Here is a 21,651-nt window from a genome sequence, read left to right as displayed (position 1 = left end):
TGTGAGCTGGAAGCTTGTTGATACACACTGCAGAGAACACCACATTCCGAAGAAAACCAAACCCACAGTATCAGATTCTGTCCTCCCTCTTCTCACAGACCACCCCACCTCACGCCACACAAATAATTTAATATACCGTTTGGGGAAGTAGACAGGGTAGAACTTGATCCATTTTGCAGAAAACCTTCCATTTGTCCACTGCAGTATTTTCAAGAAAACACCCCTAGTTGCTCCCATATAAACACCTGTATATGCCATATTCTCAACACTTACCTCAAGGGTAAGTTATGAAATAGTATTTGCATCTGTATATGCCATATCCTCAACACTTATCTCGAGGATAAGTTATGAAATAGTATTTGCACTTGATTCCTTAAAAATTTAAAGTGGAAACAGATAACAAGATCATAACATTCCACTCCAACAGTCACACAATACTGAAACATTTCTGAGTCGCTCTTCACTGCATACCAGCCTAGAATAAACATAAAGAACGAACTAAGGAATAATAGTAATAATCACAGGTTGACTACATCAGTATATTAAAAGTTATCTATGATATGCCTGACTTCCTCATTCTTACTTTAATCCAGTATTGTTTATATAAAACCTAAAGTGAGGAGTAAGAGTTGTAACATTCAGGTCCCTAGCTGGTTATGTGTTCCAAAGTAAAAATTAATGACAACTGATAAATTCAGAAAATTTGCATTTCGATTGTTATCTTAAATCATTGCAACTGTGAACATGTTTGGAGATAGGGCCAGACCCATTTCTAGCAGCATGTTTTTCTTAACAGAACTCATTTTGCTGCTTTATTTTGTAGAAAACACGCTTTTTCCAGTTTTCATCACACAAAGTGTACTGTAGGAAAGTCTGTGATAATAAAAAGCTATCTTTTGCTAAATTAATAGTTGCAGAGCACACGGAAGAATAGCTTCTATAGTTTACAGAAAACAGTCACCCTTCTGAAATACCAGTTCAAAGACTTCCAAAGGATGAGGCAATAAGCACTGCCTACCCACTTTACCATAAACACTGCAATTTCTGCGGACTCTGTAATGAGAGAGCTTGGTCACGACAGCAGCGGAGTCGGTGGGGCTGGTTCCCAGACGTGCCGCTGTGCGCGGCCAAGGGCTGCCCCACCTCACCTCGCCCGGACGGCACGTTCCTCACCAGTGTCACGCTGCCACATTTACTGAACCTGCGCTGCCTCTTCCCACCAGACTAATTGCACTCTGGGCCAGAGCAGTATTTCAACAGGGTCTTGCATGTTTTGTAGAGCTCAAAGGTAAGTCTGAGGCGTTTTTAATGCTTATTAGTGGATCTGATTAATAATTGCAGTGTTGTTTTAGATAGTGTTTGGGGAGGCAATCGGTGCTGTTGTAGCCAAATTCTACTTACAGTGTATATCTGAGAAAATAATTGGAAAAAAAAAAAAAAAACCTGCTTTGTGATTCAAACATTAAAGCAGAGAAGTAGCAACCATAAACAATGACAGTATTTCACTCAAATTCATACTGTTCTTTATTGGTTATTCGTGCTCCTTATTTATATTCCTCTTGATAATTCACTAAAAACTTACAAATCATTTTCTCAGTACAAAAAATAAAATACATTTAAGCTTGAAAATTGAATATTCATTGCTCACTAAATTCAGAAGTATCTCATCCTTGGAGCACAATCTGAATTTTAGAGCAAAGAGCCACAGGAGCAAAAATCCAATACATTTCTGGGACCATCATTTGCTATTATTTCTTTCTGAATTCTAGAAGATAAACTCTCTATATCTTGCTTTACATTTGTTCTGTCTATTTTTGGATCACTGATGTAAAGGCAAAAATAATCTGCTTTATGAGGCTTAAAAAGCCTAGTAAGTATGAAAGCTCTGCAAATATGAACATGTTACTCCAGACCATGGGAAACACAGAAGTGCCATTAATAATTTGCTCGTCATGCCACTGTTTACTACATAAATTAAAATACTTCCTAATCACTACTGTAAGGCAGGGAAACAGTGTAAGGTTCAATTTACTGACATGCAAAAGAATGTCCTTTGAATTTATAGTTCTGAAGATTGTATTATCTACCCATAAGAACAACTTGAAGTGACTATTTTCTTGACAGTTGCAGTGGCTTTGCAGACATTACACCTATCACTGGCAGGTGCTGGGTTGTGTTCAGGAAATACATGCTGCAATTACTTTATCATGCCAAAAATCTATTTTTAAATACCTAATATACCACTGGGTATACCTTTATATGAAAACTGCGATATAAGAATTTATTAGGACATTTTTTTCTCTGTGTTGCAGAAATATTCAGCATAAATCTGAGCAGTTTGAGTAAAACACAAAGCCAGATGCAGTATCAATGCCACCTTCACGGTGAAGTCCATGGGGAGGTTGACTTGAATGGGAACAGGGCTTCATCCAGAGTGTAGGTGTGCAGATGTACATGTATGTATACTAGTAGCTTCATATTGAATACCTTCTGCTGCAAAGCAACCTTAATCTTTACTAATAAACCAGAATGACAAGGATTTTTGGAGCCTTTTTTCAAGTTACTTCAATTAAAATAGAGAATTCTGTACGATAAACCACAGCCTCCTCAACATGGCTGTGCCTACATTAGCATTTTAATCCACATCAAGAGCATGCTTTTAAAATCTCCTGATCATCTCCGCTTGTTGCTCTTTGACTTACACCACTGGGAACTCCTGTCAGTAAACTAAGTGATGTGCTCCAGGAGTAGCATAACATAGGCCAGCTCTTAATGGGTGCTCAGTCAAAGGGAAGAGATTGTAGCAAGGTCAAAGTAAACCCCTCCGGAAATGTGTGAAGAGTGGGTATCAAGTCCTCAGCACCTCTACAGATCTCTTGCAACCCAGCCACACATTTTCCAGTATAGATATAATCAGCGTATACTCAAGTTCACACCGGAGGGCCATTTTTACAGGAAATTGCATTCACATCTTGGTGAATTACTCTAATAGGGTCCATTACATCTCTTCATAAAGCCATACACTGAAGGAGAAATTTTAGCCTTCCCCTTTTTGGAGTTTTCTACCCAGCTGTCATAGATCTCAAATGAAATTTGACTCTAGCAGCACAGAAACAAACGCACAGTGCAAAATCCACTGAAGAAACGTGGTGGTGACCATCCTATGTAAAAACCTCATTCTTCATGCTAAAAAAAAGGTTGAGCTAATCTAGGTAACTTGAACTGCAGGCTAATCCCATACAGATGTCGTTTCTATGCACATCAGGCTATTCCTACTGCACTGATTTCCACTGAGCTGGTACTGAATCAAAAAGTGATACTCCTCCCGCCCCCACCCCCCAACCCCCAATTAATAATCTGTTCATAGCTTCCTTAAAAGCTAATTTAAGGTTTGGGGTCTTCTGCAAGTTTTGGCTAATATACAGCACTGCTGTTTTACTGCAATAACACTATTTTCATATTAATCTCTAAAGGCAACGAGTATCTTTGAAGAACTCAAATGTTTTTCTAAACTGTATGAACATTAATGTTGCACTAGAAAAAGAAGAGTTAATTATTACACACAAAAGGATTTCCAGGAAGCAGTTCATCACAGCTAGAGAACTACAGTACACAACCTTCAAAGCAAGGAGGTTTCTTCTCTGTGGTCCCCCATGAAGATTACAAAAGTAAGCCAATCAGGAAAAAATGACAAGGAATTTATTCAGCAAGGATATTGACTCCTTTGTACACTGCTCTGCAAAGGAAAGTTACAGTTAAAGGGAATTCAGCATGATTTCCCTATGCAGTTTACTTACAGCGAAGGGATAATAAGCGCTATGACCAAATCCACTTTGTTCACTAATATGACTATTAATACAAGGAAGGAAAGACCATGCCACTGAATTAAAACGATAATACTGTTAAAATGAAAGCACATGTTTGAAAACTTCGTAAAAGACAAGGTTTTTTTCTTCACTGTTTTGCAGCTATTATTAGTACTACCAAATCAAAATCTAATATTCAGATTGCACAGCATTTCATAGTCATCTGAAGGCCTATAATTCAAATTGTAAACATAATTGGAGCTGATAATTTAACTCCAAAGGGGTTTTCTTTGGCTTGCTTATTTGGGGTCAGAGTGCTTATCCTTGGTTTGACTGATCCTCAAGCAGAAGTCTTCTCTTTTATTTTTGCTAAGGAAGTTACAAATGTTTTCCAGGCACAGGTCCTGCCTGCTACATAACTGACCTTAACTTGGGAAATAAGCACTGTGGAGAAGTGGAACATATGTCAATAAGCAGATTAAATGGCATTTTATAAATACAAATGCCTTTCAAGTAATGGTACCACCTTCTAACCACTAAACACAGAAAACATGCAAGAACAGACCACAAAAGAAATAAGAATAAAGCCAAAATGAGACACAACGACATATTTAATTATCATCTATCCTTTGATAATAACATTACCCATAGCTGACTGCTACCTACTGTTACTATATGTGCACCTTCCATTGCTCTGATGGTGTTACATACACAGAAACTAACCTGGGAAAAATGCACAATTAAATGGCAAAAAAACAACAAAAGAACAAAACCAAACCAAACCAAAAACAACCCCAAAAAACCCCACCCATAGGAAAAAGCGTAAGACAGTAGGAGGGGAGGCTGAATATGAAAGAAATAGTTACATTTCAGTTGTACATCTCCTTTCTTCAGATGGTAAAGTACCCACAATACATGGACACCTAGTTAATTAAGGATGCCAAAGATGTAACTTACCCATACTTTTTATTGTGCTGTCACACGAGAGGTTTTGTGCGGGAGTTAAAAACTGCATGATCTCAATCTGTCTCATACTTAGAACCCACTCCCCCCACCCCCCCCCATCAAAACCTGATGGATATACTGAACAGCATACCTGCTACAATCAAGTGACTTCAAGATGAGTTTTTCTCGTCCTTTTCAATCTAACATTTGAAAAATTAATGCATAATATACAGCTTCCAGTTTCCTATAGGAAAAGAAGTTTCCACACAAATTCAGCATCATCCATAACCCCTAGACTGATTTAGTTTTCAGTTTGGTCCTGGCAGCATTCATATGACACTCATTGCTCAGGGTCACAAAACATTATCCACCAACTTTCAGGGATAATTGTAACAATTATATTTCTTCGCAATGGAGCGTAACTCTTTAGCATGCTCTTGGAGTCGCTGCCTGCCTGGAAAACATTGCCTCGAGCATGCCATCCAAGTATGTATCATTACCTCATTCTATAGCAAAGTGGTTTTGAATTATTTCCCTCTGAGTATGAGGCCTGTTTATAGAAACATGGAATTTTCTTGTGCAAAAACCTTTTGTTGATCATCAGTATTGTATTAGGTCGTTCTTTAAGTCATTAACACTCAGGAATGTAAAGTTTTCAGCATCAGCATGTGGTAAACTACTGAGACTTCTATAGTGTAACACCAACTTTTTTACCAGCTTATGTGGGTCTTAACTGAGTAGCTCTGTTTTGAAAAATGAAATAATAGACGAAAGTGAATTTCTTGCAGGTTCTGTACATAACGAAACAAACTTTGAAGTCAACACCATGCAACCCTCCTGTGGAATGATTTTCATTTTTCTGCTTGTAAGGCTGCAATGGAACAAAAGCAATACTGAGGGCAGAAAAGTAAATGAAACAAATAATGGAAATAGCTCAGTCAGAGATAACAACCAGTCTGCAGTGCAACCAACTATACACAGATTCGTTCTGCCTATGACTACTGCCATAAATCCTTCTACCATCAGCCATGCTGCACCAACAACTGCCAATGCCAAAAAGGAGGTAACGAAAAGAAGAGAGATGAGCAGTCAGCCAAAGAGCACACCCCCCAGGCCCACTGATGGCACCGCTTTATCTTCAAATGTCACTATGGTATCAAAAGGTGGAATAAATAACTCTGCCACAAACTTCAACAGAATCCCAATGTCTTTAACAACATTTACAACAATGGGTGACTTTTCTGCAGTGACCAAAAGTGCTGCAGCTACTTCTACTTCCACAGTGACACCAAGTAACTCCACTGTCACCGACAGTACGCCTTCGGCTGCAGTGCTCCCCAGGGATAACTCTTCAATCAACCCCATCACGTTGTTCCCCACCGGTATCACTCCTTCACCCACAGTGAAGCAGCACAGTTCTACACCAAACTTCAACCCCATTCAGCAGACCACAGAGCAGAATCATAATTTTAGCAGCTCTTCTACTGCATCATCTAATTCAAAAGATGTCAATGAAGGTAAGTATCTAACTAAAGTCCAACTGGACTAATAAAATTATAATGCTGAAGTCAAACCTTTTTTCATTGAACAGGAGGCTTCACCCAAAATAAAAAATATTTTAAAAAATTATTTGCTATTTACTTATTTGTTTAACACTTCCAAGAGTGGGGGAACCGAATGACAGGTACTGCCCATTCACCCTGGGGTGGACCCATAAAGCAGATGTGTAGAAATAACATTTAAAATGTGTAACGTGTCAACTTACTTAAGTTCAGAAACTTTTGTGACCAAAGATGACTTCTTATAAATACTTCCAAAGGAATTACTAATGGTGCATTTAATTACCAAGTTGAATATGCGTGGGAAAACAATGGAGCATAAAACTGTCATGGCACTTTTCTATCCTGCTGCTCTGAATCAGGTCTTTAGGAAAAGAAAAGGAAAGATTAGAAGACACAGTAATTTTTTTCCATTAATTAGCTTTCAAGCTTTTAACACAGGACTGAAAGGCTTATCCATCATCTCCAGTACAGTTTGTACTAAGAACTGAAGGAGCATCAGACTTTCATGTTTTCCCATCATAGTTCTAATAATTACAATGTACCCGATTTTTAGATAACATGACTGAAAAGGAAAGGGGGTGGGAGAGCAAGTTCAGTTCCAAGAAAAACAGTCTGCAAAGTGTTTCAGATCCTTGGTGAAAAGTCTCACTCCCCAAAGCCCTTGGCTGCTATAAAGCAAGAGTGAAGTATTTGATCTTACAGATTTATTATTCTCATTCAACTGTCTCTTCTTTGTTTCTTTCTCTCCTAGAGAAAACCAGCAAAGGAGTAATAGTTGGTGTCATTGTAGGAGCCATTTTGGGATCTATATTAATTGGTCTGATTGGATATTTTATATGTGGTAGGAAAAGGTCTGAGTCATTTTCCCACAGACGGCTTTATGATGATACAAGGAATGACCCCGGTAAGGAAAGCACAAGTGTTTTGCATAAGAACATTTTTTTTATTTCTGCAGAGAGCTGTTTAAATAGTCTGGTCTTACTGAATTATTAGGAATTATATCATCAACTCCAGTCCAGCTAGTTTTCAACTGCCAGTACTTTATTTTAAATTTTAGCTTAACCAATACTCCCCTTAACTCTACGTCTCCTGCTTACAAGTTATTTTTTAACCTCTGAAATACCAGGAAATATCGTATCTAGTATGAGTGAACCTGTTCAAAGAATTGTGGGTGAGTTCAAAACTATAGCTCAAAAACTCTCCCAAACTTTAACTGAAAAAAGCTAGACTCCTTACTCATCCAACTTCAATTACAGAATGAGGAATGAAGCTATATCTTTTTTTAGGGGTAAAGAGGTTTAAAAAGATTGCTTTTGTCTTCTCCATGAATATGTATAAACTTGTATTAAAGTGTAATCACACAGTCTCCAAACATTTGTATCATGTTCCTGGACTTTATCTTTAAATGTTTAAACAAAGACTGAGGCTAAACACACTTTTTTCTCATATAAAACCAAATCAAAATAAAACTCTGGCAATATGCCTTTTTGGCTTAAATGCAAGAGCTGAAAGCTGCCAGAATGTCAGACTAGGAACTAGCTTTGAAAGTTGACCACCCATGTAGGCGTTACCAGGAAGACACATGTTCTCCTCAGAAGACTGTGAATCAGGTCCTTCATCTTTTGCTCCCCCATATGTAAGAAAGAGGTTAACTGGATTTAGCTGCAACGGACTGCAGAACTAAACTGCGAGGTACCCAGAACACGGGGATAAGAATCTTTTAAATAATATATAAAGAATAATTACGTTATCCTTTCAGTTCTCCACTTAGACCACTCACTTGGACCATATGATACGAGTCTTGGATGTGTGTCAGATGACAAAGCAGCAGACAAGGCAGAGAAAGACAACGCAGGGTGCCCATCTGATGCAATTCCTATGGCTGACATGACACCAACCCACCCTTCGCTGTAATGTTTGCTTCAGATGATATTTTCAGCTGTTATCTACACAGTTTCATTTTTTCCAAAATGACCTGGCAGCTGTTATCTTACAGCCATTACCGTGCAAACGCAGTTTTGGAAAGCAAGGGGAAAATCACAATGCGTACATTGATACGCAACAGGCAGGGCCCAGTAACAGGCAGAGCATCACTCTTCTACTTTGTGATTAAATTATCAACCTACAGTTTTCCTGGAAGGATATTATACTTACTTTCTTAGGAATAATATAGATAAATAGCGCCCAGGTAAAATTCTGCCTTGTGTAACTTTGGTCAAGAATGTAGACATTGTAACAGAGCAAAATTTGACCAGGGTTGCAATGATATGTTAGCATCAATACAAAAAAAATCTGAAGTTTAACCACCTTGAGGTGAAACTCTTCCATCCAAATACAATTCCTATCTGATAAATGACTCAGGGCATTATTTTCCCCACTCTACATTTGTACCTTCCTCAGTGAATATGACAAAAAGAGTTAGATTTACTTGGATTACTCAGAGGTTGAAGTTCGCTGGGGAGAATGGAACTACTGAGTAACACAGGTTACATTTAACCTTTGACTATGACGACACAGAGTTAAAATCACTATCAGAAAGGAAAAAAAGAAGACAAGCTTCTGTTCCTCTGTCAAATTGATCTTTTGTTTGCATTGCAGGCTAGATCTGTAGAAATTATGTAAAAGGTTGTGGTACAGGTTAGATAGAAGAAATACTTAACATGAAAGGAAAGGAATTATCTCTGCCATGTATATAGATGTCCTAAAGAGCACCCTCCTGTTTTGTCCAGCTGAAGAATAAAATTATTGCAGTATAATGCAAATAGAATAGAATCATAGAATCATTTAGGTTGGAAAAGACCTTTAAGATCATCCAGTCCAGCCATTAACCTAACACTACCAAGTCCACCACTAAACCAATTAAGGGTGGAGTAATAATTTCATGTTTCCTGGCATGGTGGCTGGATTATTTTTTAATGAAAGTAAAAACTAGGAATTATTAAAGTTGGAAAGGACCTCTAAGATCATCAGTCCAACCATCAACCCAACACCACCATGCCCACTAAACCATGTCCCAAAGTGCCACATCCACCCATTTTTTGAACAATAATTGCATAGTTTATCTGTTTGCAATTATCAGAAATGTCTAAATAGAAAGAACATGAAAAAGACATAGCTGTAAAGGCACAGAAAAAATAAAGTGCAGAGAAAATAACTATGCACATGGGATATATGCTTGTTACTATGACTCCCTTAAAATGCTTTATTTAGTGTTGAGACTGGATCACGTTGATGTAATCTCACTAACTGACTGTGAATGTTGCAATGAGTATACATGAGAGTAAATTACACACATGCACACACCAGAGACAGAAACAATGGCAGTCACACTGCAGATGAGTAAAACAGGTACTTATTTCAAAGTTAAAAGATTGAAGAATTGAGTGCATACATGCGGTGTTGCCATTCCTACAGGGGTCACTCATGAAAACAGCACACTTCCATCAAAACCAGAACCTGATTTCTAACATTGTATCTAGCGTGTTGGATAGCAGACTGAAAATCTGAGACACATTCACCTGTATTAGGTGAGAATATCACTCTGCTACTTGAAATGAAGAAAAAGGTAATGTTCAGCTTTCATCTTCCTTAGCACATATTATGCCGTATCTCCTGAAACTGCTAAAGCAGTATCACATAAACAGAATTCCTTCCTACACTTAAACCTTGGACTCAGCTGCAAATTGAAAGAGCTCTCTCTAAGGAGAATGTGAAGATAGAGATGAAAAGATACCAAGAAACTACCAGCGCTGTCTATGTTGGTAACCATATAACCAAGTGCAATGTATTTTAGGAATTTATGAAACTAATTATTAGTAATTGCAAGGCTATAACAAGATTAAGAGCCAATAAAGAAATATCACTGAGGCAAGCAATCAAAGTGTGCCCTTCAGTCACATTTATGTTGTGTCAATTTTTAACAATCTAATTATGATTTTGTATGTATGAGAATGTACTTATGTTGTCTATGTACCTCTTTGATGTTTTGCTGTTGTTTGTATATTGTTTTTTTTGTTTTTACCAGGCCATCCTCCAAAATTTGTGACATTTGTTCATCCTTTGCTTTAAGCTAGAATCATTAATGTTTATTCATACATATTACGTAAATAAAGCTGTTGTTTGCCATTTGACTCTATGTAAAATTGTAAAACCCTGGCTTGAATTCAGACAGTTGTATGTATGTGAACTGGTGTTATTTTCTCAGGGTTTACACAGACAAACATTTACATTGGTAAAATTAATTAACTTTTGTTCTAATACCAGTCTTCCATACTTTCCAGCAGCTAAATATTATTAGCTTCAGTGAAAGCTAATTCCGTCAGGCATTTCATGGTGGAACCATTATATCTGTCTTCTATGGTGTTATTACACTGACCTTCAACGACAGGGAAGACTGTTCTAGGTAACTCCTGTTCAACAGTGGCCTCTGTGGATATCACCCTGCTTGGCTTTGTCACCCCATGACATGATGTATGTGATGTCAGAGTGAACATAAGGAGATATTCAGACTGAGAATTTGAATATAAATAGTTAAATTGCTGTAAGCACTTAACATCAAATCTTTCCTATATTTCCCCCTAATTAGCTCCCACAAAGACATTCTCATTTATTCTACAAGAATTCTCTACAAGACGTGATTTTTACATTGACTCCAGATCAGTAAATTAACCTACATGTTTGCCTCTAAAAAGACTTCTGCCTGCATGATATAAAATTCAGGCTTAAAGACATTTAAGACACTAAAGACAGTCATTACGTTAATGATAAAAGGTATTATTTTCACCCACTACTAGCATAGAAATTGAAGTTGACAAAAACAGGAAAAAAAGTTTGTGTGACAAAACCATAATCCTTCTTTAAATATTATCAAGAGCTCTAATCTCCCTTTATCCAGTAATCTTATAAAAGGGTCAGGTGAACTAAAAGTTCAAAACAAATAAAAATGTACTTACCCCAAATTGCCATGAAAATAGCGAAGAAGACAGTCCCTCCATTATCAAACAAATGTGTAACCTGAATAGAAGATAAATACATCAGGAACAAATAATACTGCCACCTTATCTTTTGCCCCAAAGAATCCCAAAGTACAGAACTGGTGGCAGAAACTAAAAGCTAAGAATTCTATTATGAAGTTCTACTTGCACAATTCTTCTGTCAAGGTTTGTCCTGTTCTGTCTTTCTGTAGAACTTGAAATCTTTTTGAAGACTGTCACTTCATGTATCTCCAGTCTATTTGTTTCACAGACACTAAGAGCTGCTCTGTCCGTGTCCAGACAGGCTAAAAATTCCTCCAGAGTTCTCTCACGCTGGGCCAAATTTAACCTCAACATTTTTCTATTTTAAGTTTTTATAAGCTTAAATAACTTCTGTCTTTTCACTTTTCTTCCTCTGTATATCAGAATCATAAAATCATAGAATTGTTTCGGCTGGAAAAGACCTTTAAGATTATCAAGTCCAACCACTAACCTAACACTGCCAAGTCCACCACTAAACCACATCCCTAAGCACCACATCTACACATCTTTTAAATACCTCCAGGAATGCGGACTCAACCACTTCCCTCGGCAGCCTCTTCCAATGCCTGACAACCCTTTCCGTGAAGAGATTTTTCCTAGTACCCAATCTGAACCTCCCCTGGTGCAACTTGAGGCTGTTTCCTCTTGTCCTATTGCTTGTTACTTGCCAGAAGAGACTGACATCCACCTCGCTGCAACCTTCTTTCACATAGAGAGCGATAAGGTCTCCCCTCAACCTCCTCTTCTCCAGGCTAAACAACCCCAGTTCCCTCAGCCACTCCTCATAAGGCCTGTGCTCCAGACCCTTCACCAGCTTCGTTGCCCTTCTCTGGACACGCTCCAGCACCTCAAGGTCCTTCTTGTACTGAGGGGCCCAAAACTGGACACAGTATTCCAGGTGCGGCCTCACCAGCGCCGAGTACAGGGGGACAATCACCTCCCTGCTCCTGCTGGCCACACTATTCCTGATACAAGCCAGGATGCTGTTGGCCTTCTTGGCCACCTGGGCACACTGCTGGCTCATGTTCAGCCGGCTGTCCACCAACACCCCCAGGTCCTTTTCCACCAGGCAGCTTTTAACTATTACTTAGTTAACGTCTCTTTTGGTTCCATTTTCTTCTTCTCCCAAGCTATCTTGCAGTTCTTCTGCAGGTAAGAATAGTATATATTCCTTTTTATCCAGAAATCACAGACTCTCAAATTGTTGATGTGTTCTCCTTCTTAAAAGGCTAGTACCCCTAAACTCCAAGAAACATTAAATAAATTCTAAATACCCCCCCCCAAAGCATAATTCTAAATTGTGCACCTAATCTGTCCTCATGAATGCTCTCCTTTTTGTTGGATTTATTCCTTCTCTTACTTTTCGTTGTAAGATTTTTCAGGCAGAACAGATATTCTGCTGCGAAGTCCAAGGCTTACCAATAGAAAATAAGTAGTAATTAGTTTTTGCATGCCTATGGATCACTCTAAGCATCTGAGTGGGTGAATTTAATGTCTCACTTATTATGAAAACATCACAATTTACATTACAAAAAACCAGAATTTCTAATATTCAAGCCATAACATGAAACAGTATTTAGGAACCTGAAATTAAGATCAATGTACTTTCAATAGATATAATGCTGTCAATTTACAGCAATGTAATTGATTCAGGGATAATGGGCCTACATTTCTTCTAATGAAAGGTGGTTTAAGATGTTTCTGAGCATTAGTAAGCAAAGCACAGGCTTCAAATTCCTATTTGAAAAAAAGCACAAATCATTTAAAATACTACAGCAAACCAACTTATCATCAACAGGCATGTGTTAGAAAGAGGATCTGAAGAGGAAAATGAAATAAAAAATTGCTGCAAATGGCTTTGATATGTATTGTCCTAAACCATCCAGAAAAGTCATGGTCATTTCCCACTCTTTCAAATAAGAAGAGAAGGTCCTGAAATAGAATATTCTTGAAAAGTCTTTACTTTCATTAGTGTTGACTCTGTTGCTGACTTAAGGACCAATTTTTAAGCTTTTATCATGAAAAGAAACCTGTCCTTATGCCAATGGAAGGGCAGAGGTAACCAGATTCAGTTTTGCTGTACTGTGACCTTCTCTTACATCTGAAGTTACTCTGGCCAGAAGGAATGTTCAGTATGCGGGGTGTGCCAGGATGCTGGGGCTGACAGCCCACCTCAGGCAGGTTACCTAATCTGCTCCTGCGAGAGCTGCCTGCTGCAAGAACTCATCCTGCTGACAGATTTTCATTCTTCCAGAAAAGGCTGGCATTTTTGCTTTTGCCTCACAAGTTAAGAAAACTAACTCAGGAAAGCAGAAAAAGTTAAGAGAAACAGTGTTGCTTGCCTCTATATCTTATTGAGTACAATTATTATAATATTGTGAGAATTTATTAAAAACACATACATTTTACCTGTATGTCAGTTCTGTTTTTCTTTTTTTAAGGTTCTGAAATGAGAATTGGCTATTTGGTATTGGGTATCAATAAATCCAGTATGTTCCCTGCATGAATCGTACAGTGGGATCAATTGTACATACAAATATGTCTTTTGCTTTGTTTTTCTTTTGCTTCCATAAAGGAGAACACAAACATAATAGGTATGAGACCAAAAATGTGAGATGTGAACAAAAGCAGTACAATAAACCTGATGAACATTTTCAGTTTTGAATGTAGATCTGTGTGAGGATGTGATTTTGGATATTCTGCTCAGTAGAGAGTGCATCTTTCCAAGGAAATATGAAATGAACCAACCAACCAAACCTAAACCAGCAGAATTAATGTTGCTAAAAGTAGAAAATACGTATCCGGCTCTTGACCCAGCTTTGTCTTTATGAAAAGTGTTTGGGCTAGCTAGTGTAGCACTTCAAATCCACCCTGAATTCAAATTCAGGGCCTGAGGGCAAGGTGTGCTGGGCGCGCAAGCAGCCCAGAGAGCCCTGGTGCACGCTCATCACCCACGGGTCAAAGAGGCCATTTAGTGCAGACAAGAATGACAGCCTGGGCATGCGCCAATTCAGATTACAGCTCAGGTATTACATGCCTTTCCCTTAAATTATAAACTTCACTTCAGTGTGGCATTTTTGAATGGAAATGAAAGAAAGAAGGAGGGGAGGAAAGGGGATGAAAGAAGAGGGCAGTAACAAGAAGGAAAAAGGCATCTATTGTATTTTGTCTCCAGCTTGAGAAAAAACTTGGCAGAAAAAAAACGTTTGATGTGATTTTTCTGGCATTAGTTTGTTCTGTCTGAAGAGCTCCTCTAAAGGGAAACTTGGTAGATATTTAATGAAAGAAACCCGGACAGCAGTTTTAATAATGTGAAATATGAGCACAAGGCCTTATATAAATGAGGCAGGTCCCATGACATAAGCAGGTTTGGGGAGATAAACTTCACTTAAAGGAACTCACTTTTCCTAATTAACTCAATGCTTGTGTACTCGTATATAATGAGCTATTTGAATGAATAAGGATTAAAACATTTATTCCAGAATAAGGGTGCCGGTGCCCAGAGAGAATCAGGAACAGCTTCCCTTGCGTATCAGCTCTTTGGTTGTGTGCAAGGAAGACAGAGCAATAAGTTACGTTCCCACAACAACAAAACCAGAGGGAAATGCTGACCAGCTCCTCTCAGGAACAAGAAAGCAAGCAGGAAATGCCATTTTCTTTTCCCAGAGAGCAGATCTGATGCTTTATTTTTAAATATGTTAGTTCCACTTAGTTGCATTACTAACAGTGCTTCAGAAAGTACAAAGGAATGTTTGGTTTGAAATCAGATTGTAGTTTTCTAACATTACAGATAATTTTCATTCACTAATTTTGGGTGCAGACACAGTGGAAGTGCTGACACGTGTTTGGGTATGTGCTGCTCAACTCAAGCAACACGGTGACACCCAGAAGGATCACAATCCCTGCTGGAAACCAGACATTTCCTAGCAAGAGGGTAGCAAGCGAAGCTGCAGCGAACCCTTCTTTAAAGACAGCATGGTGAGTGAAGGCATTACAGAGCTACAAAAAGCCTCATTGAGCTTTTTTTTTTATTTTTTCCTTTTTCTTTGCCATTTGAGTGGCCAGATGGTAATCCTATTCCTTCCCAAAGAGAATTCTCTCCCTTGGGGGAGATCCAGAACAGAGAAATCCTGAAAGGAGACAATCTTCGTTTGTTTTCTGTGTTCCAGTGTAAGGTTGATCAGTTTTTCAGAGCAAAAGCATTGGCAGGAGAATTTGGGAGCTTACATGAATTTCCGTAGTATTTGCAGACATCAGAAAAGGGTGCCTGCGAAGATGGAATACGAGTGGTTACTGCTTGTCTTCCCTGGTTGTCACCTGATTCAAGGGGACTGGTTTAAAAATACGTGGAAGTATGGCTGGACTGCCACATTCTTTCTGCTGCAATGAATTATTCGCAATGGGACATTAAATGCAAAATTTGCATGATTTAAGCAAAGGATGTCAGTGTAAATATGAATGAGACACAAAAACTGCTTCTTATGAAGTGGGGGATGTTAAAATAACAGGACCTAAAGTTAAAGGGATGCCACAATGCTAAATGTATTAATTTCCTGTTAAACTGCAGTGGATTGCTGAAGAGGTACTTGTTATCTTCTAAAGAGAGCCATTTCTGGGATGGGTTGTATAGTTTGCATAATGTTATTTCAATTAAGAAAGCTCTTATCTTCAGCACACATTTTAAAAACATAGGAAATAAGTAAAAAAAGGTTATGTAAAAATCTCATAGAGCTATTTTCTGCTCTAAAGGTATAGCAGTTATTTAAAAACAAAACCAGTTTTGCCTTAAGTATGACACGTTCAATTGTGTTTATTGCTGTTGCAAAACTTGGTTTTTTTTTAAATTTTGGCATTACAAAATAGAAAATTAAATTTGTAAAATCTAAATATAAACCATTTTTATAAATATCAAATGTTTTTAGAATTTTCCTTCACAGGCAGATTTGAAATGTTGAGTTTTACTCAAAAAAGGTTGAGTTTTACTCAACATCGGTCCTATCACAATCACATTTTATAAATACAGGCTTCTGAGCAAGATTTATCTTATAGGCTGAAGAATTCCAAGAAAAACACCAAGGCTGCTTTTCCAGCATTGTGAACATACCACACATCAAAATATATTGCTCACTTGAAAACACTGCACATATACAGAAGTACTTGTGATTATTTAAGTTTGAAGGATAGCTTCTTGTAGCAAAATATTTAGTTGTGTAAAATCTTTGCATTAGTCTGACAGAGCAAAGGACATCACAGGCACATTATGCTAGAGAATTCCTTCAGGAGGAGCAGAAATTCAATTACAAAGTAAGCAAGGGAAATAGAGTGAAGTCAATTGTAGGGGAAAGAAACCTTCCAAGAAAAGTTTTGTTACTCAGAGGACTTTATAAATTGATGAAAATCATAAGGATTTAGGAAAGAAATGCTCACAGAAAGTAAAACAAATTTTAGAATGATCTCTGATCATTTCAGAGCATTCCCTTATTAGAAACATGAATTACGAAGGATGAAAAAACACCTCTGTAGAGAAACATGTTTTGCAGGAATCTTTGCTGAAACAAGGGCAGCCATTACATCATGAAAGTGGATCTTTAGATAAAAATTATCTTAATAGCAATAAGACAATAATTACCTTGGCGTATATGCAGCTTTCATTGAGTTTCTGTAGTGTGCAATTGCGTTCACACATAGGGCACATGATGGTTTCATTTGCCTCGCAGATCTCTTTGCTTTAGTGTAAGACAGGAAAATAAAGGTTATAAAAAGGCTTTTAGCATTCTTAAGATTTGCTGAGGTTATGCCGTTTGTGGTCTCTATTTGTTAACGGTATGCCTACACCACAAAACTGGCTCAATAAAACAAATTAGAAGTGGATGTTTGGCATGAAAAGCGTAATCCCAAATCAATAACCTTAAAACTATGGGCCCTAGAGCTGTATGCAATATTTTTGGGCACCATGCTACACTTGTTACGCTTGTGAATACCCCATTCTCTCCCAAATATCACAAACAGAAGAACAAAACATTATTCACTACCTGCCAACCCATTTACTGCATATTTCTCTAAGCATTGTAGAAGATAACAAACGTTAAGAGGGTGGACATCACTGGTATAACGACACTAATTTCAATCAACTTATCCCAGTTTACATCAGCTGAAGGTCTGTTCCACAGGATGATAGCATGTGCACTTAGATCAATTGGTCACATGTAAAAATCCACTGACAGGGCTTTCTGGCAGTAGTATTTCAAGTTTTTGCATTTTTGTTTCCTGCAGAAGAACTTCTGTATAGGGCTAATAGAAAAAAAAACCAAACCACTTTAATATCCTAACTTTGGGGAGAAATATCTTCAAACCATATTCTGCTGCTTAAAGATCCTAAGATTCAGGAAGATGAAGTCACTGCCTTCATTGGGACCATTCATATTCAAAATGTAGTACATAATTAAGTGTCTTGACAAAGGCACAACAGAATTAACTGAAATGCAAAAAATTTGCCTTAAAATTCATTTAACTGCATTGAGTAAGCTTCCCAAAGAACCTCACCAATTGCATTTCCCTGTCCTTTAGCAATGCTGACATGCCTGAAATGATCCTATGACACACTAGGAAAGTAGCAGTATAAACAAATGCCAGGAAATCTCTACTGATTTGTTTTAATAAACATTGCACTTTTACTCCCCTCCTCATAAAAGCTAAATTTACAGTTCTAATGCTGTATGGAAGATTATGCTTATTTCCAAATGAGTGCATCTATTAAATCCTGTCTGATGTGACAGTAAATGGAAACAAAAGATTCTGGTTGCCTAGATGTTGCTTCTGTAATCTTTGGTCATACTTCACATAACATCAGAATCACTAATTCACTGAAACCCTACAACATAATGTGGACCTGACAAAGAAATTGTCCAAAGTAATCCTGAAGCCAGAATGAGCACAGCCAGTCATTTCAGAGTTGCAGAGTAACAGAAATCTTATAGTGTGTCACACCAGAGAATTTTCTTGCTTGCGTTTGATTAAGCACAGAAAATCATATTTCAGCAATATGTTATAATGGTTTGGCAATAATACAAACCGTTGCCAAATATAAGGCTAAATTTTACTGTGCTTTGAATTTAAGTTCAACATCATAAATGTTAGATTTTCTGTATTCTATACCTTGAGTTAAAATCTTTGTTTGATCTTAATCACATATGAAGTTTCACAAAATTTTACTGACAGTGATAGGACACATGCTTTAGCACAACTCTGCAAATGCAACAGTATTTGTTACCAAGTGTTCGCAACAGGTGCTATGTTAACTGTTCCTGCAATTCAAATCTTCAGTACAACAGAGCAAAATAAACTTCTTTGTACTGTCCTCACTTATATAGCTGAAATCTGACTACAGCACATGGTGCAAAGACATTTCAAGCTACTCTGTGTTTGTGGCTGGCATTTCTGTTTGACTGACAACAAAGGGCCAACTTAAAACAGTGATAATTAATGATATGTATAAACCCATCAAAACCAAACTCTTTAAAACCATCAGATTTATTTTTATATAGACTAATCAACATGTAATAGCTTAACATCTAACTTGAGAATAAAAATAGGTAATAGATATGGCACATAATTTGTTGAAAGAAAAGAACCCAGATGAAGGCACTTCTGAAGGACTATTTAAGCCCTCCCATATGACAACCACTTCACATTTCCCCCAGTTTAGCTCAGAGGGAGCAAATGGATCAAAATATATTTAACAGTGTATGAAACAAGAAATACAAAGCCATGTTCTGTGTTTTTGTTTCTGCATGTCTGAGCCCTGCGAATATAATCCAAATACTCTGGAAGCTACTATGGAGTTTCTTCAACAGAGATTCTCTGCATTTTTCTCTTGGTTACCTTCATCTCACAACTGAATCCTGCAACAAGCTGCTGAGACTAATCTCAGTACCCTGGGGCACCTCAGTGCCAGCTCCTGGCAACCACAGTATTACCAAGGTTTATTCCAAACCCATGCAAGAAAAAGAACATCCTCCATTCCAACATGCTTTCAGTAACAGTGCCCATCTTATGTGCTTGTTCTGTGAAAGAAAAATGTCCCTAACAGTGTAGAATGTTGAAACTTCTGTTTCTAAACATAGGACATATATGCATATTTGCTTATAATAGTGTCTAGTCCCTGATACCACAGTGCTGTATGCAGGGTTTTTGTCTTCCCATCTTATTTCACCATCCTCCTCCCTGTACAATACATCTGAATCATCGAATGACTCAATCAGACCTGAAAGTTTTTTGTTTCCCTAAGACTGTAACTGAGGAAAGGAGAGAGAGAGACTATAACAAGGGGCAAATGGCAGTGTGAGAGGGGCACTTGCCCTGGGAAAGAAGGAAGGGTACCACCAAAAGGGAGCAAATATGCACCACTTCCAACTTGCCTGTGGCAGCCACAGATGAACTACGCAGAGCTCTTTCCTTTCCAAAGGGGGCAGGGACTTGATGGCCCCATGCCAGCGTGAGATGGGGTCCTGGCACAGGCTGATATATATATATATATATTTATATAATATTTTTATACATATATAAAAAGAGCCACCTGGTGTCATGACAGACCTTGAGCGCGGAGCAGAGGCAGGCACTTGTACAAGTTGTAAACAGGACAAAGTAGTTCTTAGGTGTGACATCATTCTGCATAATTTTATATATATATATATATATATATATCCCTCGAATTATTGCTGCACAAAACCTATGGCTGGTATCACAGGCCACATTTGGTTCTATGGGAATGTACGCTCATGTATTTGCTTACTCCTTCTCTGCTGAAACTGTGCTGGACCTCAGTGGAAAAAGAAGGATCTTTTTCTGCCTGCAGCTGCTAGAGGAGGGCTCATGGCACCTCCCTGCACCTGAGAGGTGAAGGGACATCACTGAGGAAAGCATGCTTCTGCAAAAATAATTTGATCAGTCAGTAAGTTCAAATTTTGTGGTACACAAGACGGATGAAAAACAGGTTAGTTTTTGTTTGTTTGGTTGTTTTTTCCCCAGAATTTATCATATTGTAAATCAATACATCCTAACATCCACTGAATCCTAGTAACAGGCATTAATAGGGTGAAACCTGTTTCACATGAAGTAGTATTACACTGAGTAACACTGAATCCGGGGCAATCTACAGTTATGACAGTGCCATAACGCCCTGGCACAAGGTTTAATTCCTAATTGCCACTTGGTTTCCTGAGTCTAGATTCTGTCAGAATAAGGTACCTGACTGTTTCTTCCTGATGGCTGCCGAACATTGCATTTGCGTGCTGCGGTAGCTGCAGTGCTCAAAAGCAAATGATATATTTTAAAACTCTTATGGATGTTTATCTAGCAGTTTTCTATAAACGACTGCAGAAACACTAGATAAATAATCTCACAGTCCCAGAATATGGTAAGAATAAGAACATTTAGGTTGTGCAGCCTGTCTGCCTGCTAATGGATGCCTCCTGTCTGCTCTAGGTAGGAGGTTTCTGTCTAACCCTTGCTGACCCCTTCCAGGCTAAGTAAGCGCATATGGCAAGGAGCAGCATCTGTTATCACCAGCCTTTCGAATTTCCTAAGTACATAAGGTGATACAGAAAACAGCTACATACATTTTATCAGGCCAGTCACAATCAGCTTGAGTTAGTTAAGGTCTGTTCTTGAATCCACATCTCACAGCAGGTCTTACTAACTTGGTCATAGCAATGCCCTGATATGACAGTATTGTATCACGACTAACCAGAAGGACTGCACAGATTCACAATGTCAAAGGCACAGAGGACCTGGGGCTGCCACAGGGCTTCTGCATTAACCCACCTTCTGTCAGTATTCTGAAATGAACACTGGCTAATGGTAGCTGTAATAAATATATAAATACTCCCCTCCCCTTGTAGGCATCTAGGGCTTTTATGGTGGATCACCTAACTTTCAGGCTCTTGCTTCTGGAATAGAGTCCAGGACCCCTGATGGGCACCCTATCACAGGATGGGGCTCAACACAATCAGCCTCCACAGGGAGCAAACTAAAATCTGTATGTTCTGTCTGCAGCTACTCAACAGCAGCCAAGGGGAAAAACTTAGGACATGAAAATATGAAAGCTAGCCTATCTCTGTGCTCCTGCGATTTACACCCTGCAACCTTCAGCAAGCAAGATAACTGCGTCTCTCCATTAAAAGAGCTACGCAGGAATCGTATCTCCAAGTCTTCTCGGGAGAAATGTATGACGCATACAAGCACATATTAGCTTACAGTTTGAAAAAATTAAACTCTTAGAAATTCTGTTCTTTCTCCTAGGGAGTGGCAATGCCAAATCTTTCT

The 21,651-nt window shown here is 38.3% G+C and overlaps 2 protein-coding genes across 3 annotated transcripts in view; one reads left to right on the top strand and one right to left on the bottom strand.

The window, feature by feature from the left end:
- The window catches only part of ANO3 (anoctamin 3), a 211,199-nt gene that overhangs the window by 19,675 nt on the left and 169,873 nt on the right, over nt 1-21,651 (bottom strand). For both annotated transcript variants that reach the window (XM_075712002.1, XM_075712003.1), the window contains exons 13-14: nt 16,958-17,054; nt 11,266-11,326 (exon numbers count right to left, since the gene is read on the bottom strand). In XM_075712002.1, coding sequence (XP_075568117.1) covers nt 11,266-11,326; nt 16,958-17,054 — 158 coding nt within the window. The remainder of the gene's footprint in view (nt 1-11,265; nt 11,327-16,957; nt 17,055-21,651) is intronic.
- On the top strand, nt 5,578-8,227 carry MUC15 (mucin 15, cell surface associated). The gene is made up of 3 exons (XM_075712169.1): nt 5,578-6,268; nt 7,065-7,217; nt 8,073-8,227. Exons 1-3 carry the CDS (start codon nt 5,578-5,580, stop codon nt 8,225-8,227), a joined length of 999 nt encoding a protein of 332 aa, XP_075568284.1.

The sequence above is a fragment of the Pelecanus crispus genome, chromosome 6 (assembly GCF_030463565.1).
Source record: "Pelecanus crispus isolate bPelCri1 chromosome 6, bPelCri1.pri, whole genome shotgun sequence".
NCBI classification, from domain to species: Eukaryota; Metazoa; Chordata; class Aves; order Pelecaniformes; family Pelecanidae; genus Pelecanus; species Pelecanus crispus.
The sequence above is the reverse complement of the archived record's forward strand: the minus strand, read 5'-3'. Positions and strand labels throughout refer to the sequence as shown.

Bases quoted from the DNA above. Each gene is read 5' to 3' on its own strand.
- MUC15 (XM_075712169.1), top strand. From the start codon at position 5,578: ATGCAACCCTCCTGTGGAATGATTTTCATTTTTCTGCTTGTAAGGCTG. The intron at 6,269-7,064 runs GTAAGTATCTAA...TTTCTCTCCTAG, and splicing joins TTCAAAAGATGTCAATGAAG to AGAAAACCAGCAAAGGAGTA. The intron at 7,218-8,072 runs GTAAGGAAAGCA...TTATCCTTTCAG, and splicing joins TGATACAAGGAATGACCCCG to TTCTCCACTTAGACCACTCA.